Source organism: Bison bison, unplaced genomic scaffold (genome assembly GCF_000754665.1).
Source record: "Bison bison bison isolate TAMUID 2011002044 unplaced genomic scaffold, Bison_UMD1.0 scf7180017846527, whole genome shotgun sequence".
Lineage (NCBI taxonomy): Eukaryota > Metazoa > Chordata > Mammalia > Artiodactyla > Bovidae > Bison > Bison bison.
The window spans coordinates 10373-13840 of NW_011477100.1; the positions used below are offsets into that span (position 1 = coordinate 10373).

The 3468-nt window shown below is 53.5% G+C and overlaps 1 protein-coding gene across 5 annotated transcripts in view; it reads right to left on the reverse strand.

Moving 5' to 3' along the window:
• Positions 1 to 1998, reverse strand: part of LOC104988627 (myeloid cell surface antigen CD33-like) — a 3304-nt gene extending 1306 nt beyond the window's left edge. For 3 of the 5 annotated variants that reach the window (XM_010840026.1, XM_010840004.1, XM_010840028.1), the window contains exons 1-2: positions 1703 to 1970; positions 33 to 121 (exon numbers count right to left, since the gene is read on the reverse strand). In XM_010840026.1, coding sequence (XP_010838328.1) covers positions 33 to 121; positions 1703 to 1711 — 98 coding nt within the window. In that variant the 5' untranslated portion in view covers positions 1712 to 1970. Of the gene's footprint in view, positions 1 to 32; positions 122 to 1702 lie in introns of all 5 variants that reach the window. The other 2 variants (XM_010840020.1, XM_010840014.1) reach the window with 2 other exon arrangements.
• Positions 1999 to 3468: the final 1470 nt, after the last annotated feature.

Sequence of the window (3468 nt, forward strand, 5' to 3'; positions counted from 1 at the left end):
GGGGGGTTCCCCGTGCCCCTCGGCCCACTCACCTTCCCATACCACTGGCAGCAGCAGCAGCAGCAACAGCGGCATCCCTTCCCTGATGTCCCTCGGGGCAGGATCCACCTTCCGGATCCCTCTGAAAGAGAAGGCCAAGCTGCAGATAAGGGGCGGGCGGAGGAAGCTCAACCAGGAAGCTGCGCCGAGGATACCAGGCCACAAGCCCCTAAGAGGAAACTTAGAGAGTCAGCTGGCTTAGAGAGTCAGCCGTGGTTGGCCCCGCTGAGATCATTCTGCTGTTTCTGCATATTGGAAGGTGACCCCTGAGGATGGGAGGAGGCAGGGGACTTGCCCGAGTGAGGCAGCAAGGAAGGATGAGAGCCCCCGAGTCCTGCCTCCTGGGCTCCTGCCCTGTTTTCTGAACTGGATAAGGGGGTTCCCCTATCTAGCTCCCCAAGAGTCATGGTCTGGGGAATCCTCGTGGAGGCGGCCTGTTAGGGATGGAACTGGAGATATCCTATATGAGCACCAGGGGCAGAAGAAGGTATAGATGAGGCAAGAGAAGCAACACATGCCTTTACTTCATTCATTCACAAACTAACAAAACAGGACAGATTTGGGACTTCCCTGGTGGTCCGGTGGTTAAGAATCCACCTTGCAGCACAGGGGACGTGGGTTTGATCCCTGGTTGGGGAACTAAGATCCCACATGCCGTGGGGCAGCCAAGCCCACGTGCCACAACTACTGAAGCCTGTGTGCTCTGGAGCCTGCGTGCCACAACTAGAGAGTAGCCTGTGTACCACAACGAAAGAGCCTGTGCGCCGCTGCTAAGACCCAACACGGCCAAAATGTGGTTTTTTTCTTAAACAAAAAAGACAGGTTTGAATCAGTTCTAACCCTCAACTAGCTCAAACAGTAGGGGAAGACAAACAAACCTGAGCTTTATTTAAGGGCAACGGGGAGCCACGGAAGGTTCTTGAGTAGAAGCAGGACAGAGTCATATAGGTATAACATGATCTTGCTGAAGCCAGTGTAGGGAACAGCTGGAAGGGAGAGGCTGGAGGCCAAGAGGAAGCTTCTGTGATTGGGAAGAAGAGAACCACGCCTTCGGGGAGATAGCAGCCTGGGGGATGGAGAAGGGACGCCACTGAAGACACTTTGAGGAAGTGAAATTTGAGGGGAGGCGTGGGGGGCCGGGGAGAGAGAGGCCTCTAGAGTGACTCTCTGAGCCCTGACTCCAGTGACTGGGGGGTGAGGGATGGAAGTGCCACCGCCAAGAGCAGGATAAATGTGCAGACGGAGGCTGAGAAGGTAGCAGAGCTGCCCCAGGAGGTGGACACATAGACACACTCACTGAGCGGGGGGCAGAGGGCCTTGGGCAGGGCAGTGGGAACCTGCACGCCTGCATGCCCACACGCCCCCAATTAAGCTTAACTGTGGGGTGTAGGGAGAGCTGGTGGTGGTGACCAAGATGGCCTGGTCAGGAAGAGAACAGGTGGTTATTGGTGACCCAGGTGAGAGTTTTGCCAGGGAGGGGAGAGAGGGGCAGCAGCCAGACAGCAGGGAGCAGAGAGGTGAGGCGAATGCGGGGTGGGGCGGGTTGTGGAATCCCACTGACCGCCTTTAGCCCTCTCCCGCTTAAGCTTGAAGACCCCACTTCTGCCCTGAGCAGTAGGAACAGCCCCTCCATCACTGCCCCAGAGGAGCGCTTCCTTCCTACCTGTGCCATTTCCTTGGATGGGGGCCAATAGCCCAGGCTCTTGGAGCATTTGGAATGGAGATAAGAAGGTATTTTCTCCTTCAATCATGGGGCGAGATGATGACTTTAACTCTGGCTGGATCTGCAGAAGGGTGGCGAGGCAAGAATACTGGAGTGGGTTGCCATGCCCTCTTTCAGGGGATCTTCCTGACCCAGGGATCGAACCTGCATCTCTTACGTCTCCTGCGTGGTGGTGGGGGACTGTTGTGGTTTCTTCTCCCTTTTCAGGCCAGGCTTCTGGCCAAGCATCACGTCCTACAGGCGCTGCGATTGGGCCCCTCCTCAGGGACCCAGGTGTCCTGACCAACACCAAGAAGGTATGCTGAACCTGATTGGGGCCAGGAGCTCAGCCGAGTGGGGAGAGACAGCCTGAGCTGCTAGTGTCAGAGGCAGCTGCTTAAAGCAGTTGAGTCAAAATGAAAATAACAATTAAGGCTTTAATCACCTATTGTGATGATATAAGCAACAGTCTAAATGGAAAAGCAGTGACTCCCCCATGTTCCGGAATGGTTGCGGGGGTGTTAAAGAAAAAGATGTGATTCTAATTGTTAAGGGGAAAAAAATTATTCTTGGCACTTCTTTTTCATTTTTTAAAAAAAATTGGAGTATAGTTTTATACTGCTATGTCTGTTTCTGCTGTTCAGCAAAGCGAATCAACCATATGTTTACATATGCCCCCTCTTTTTGAATTTCCTTCCCATTTAGGTCACCACAGAGCAGAAAGTAGAGTTCCCTGTGCTGCACAATATGTTCTCATTAGTTATTTGTTTTATACACTGTTGTTGTTTAGGTGCTCAATCACATCTGATTCTCTGCGACCCCATGGACCCCACCAGGCTCCTCTGTCCATGGGATTCTCCAGGCAAGAATACTGGAGTGGGTGGCCATGCCTCTTCCAGGGGATCTTCCTGACCCAAGGATCGAACCTGCATCTCTTACATCTCCTGCGTTGGCAGGTGGGTTCTTTACTACTAGTTCCACCAGGGAACCTGACACATTGTAGTATATATAGGTGAATCCCAATCTCCCAATTCACCCTACCACCCACCCTTCGCCCCTTGGCAACAACACATTTGTTCCTTCCATTTGTGTCTCTGTTTCTGCTCATGACACTTAAGGAACCATGAAGCAGACTTCATTCAGGACCTTTGTCATAGGTTCAGGGACCTCCGCAATGGGGGTTTGCTGCAGGGGAAAGAGACCAGGCTCAACTCTGACAACGATGAGAAAGACTGGGGATTTATTGCCAAAGAGGAGGGTGAGGGGTCAGCAGATGGAAAATTACTGAAAGGAAACATCGGGGGAAAAGGGGGTTCTGGTTAAACCGACCCACCAGGCTTCATGCTGAAGGCAGGACAGGATGACCAGACAGCAGCTGGGGGCTGGAGGATGAGGAAGCCCATCAGATATGGAGGGTAAGGGACGTGGGTTGCACTGACTTCCCTGGTGGTGCGGTGGGTAAGAATCCATCTGCCAGTGCAGGGGACATGTGTTTGATCCTTGGTTCCGGAAGATTACACGTGGTGCAGGGCAGTGAAAGTCCGTGCACCACAGCTACTGAGCCTGGACTCTGGAGCCAGCGAGCCGCAACTCCTGAAGCCCGCGTGCTTGGCGTCTGTGCTCCACAACACGAGAAGCCACCGTGAAAGCCGGTGCACCGCAACAAGGAGTAACCCCCGCTCTCTGCAAACAGAGGAAGCCTTCACGCAGCAATGAAGACCCAGCAC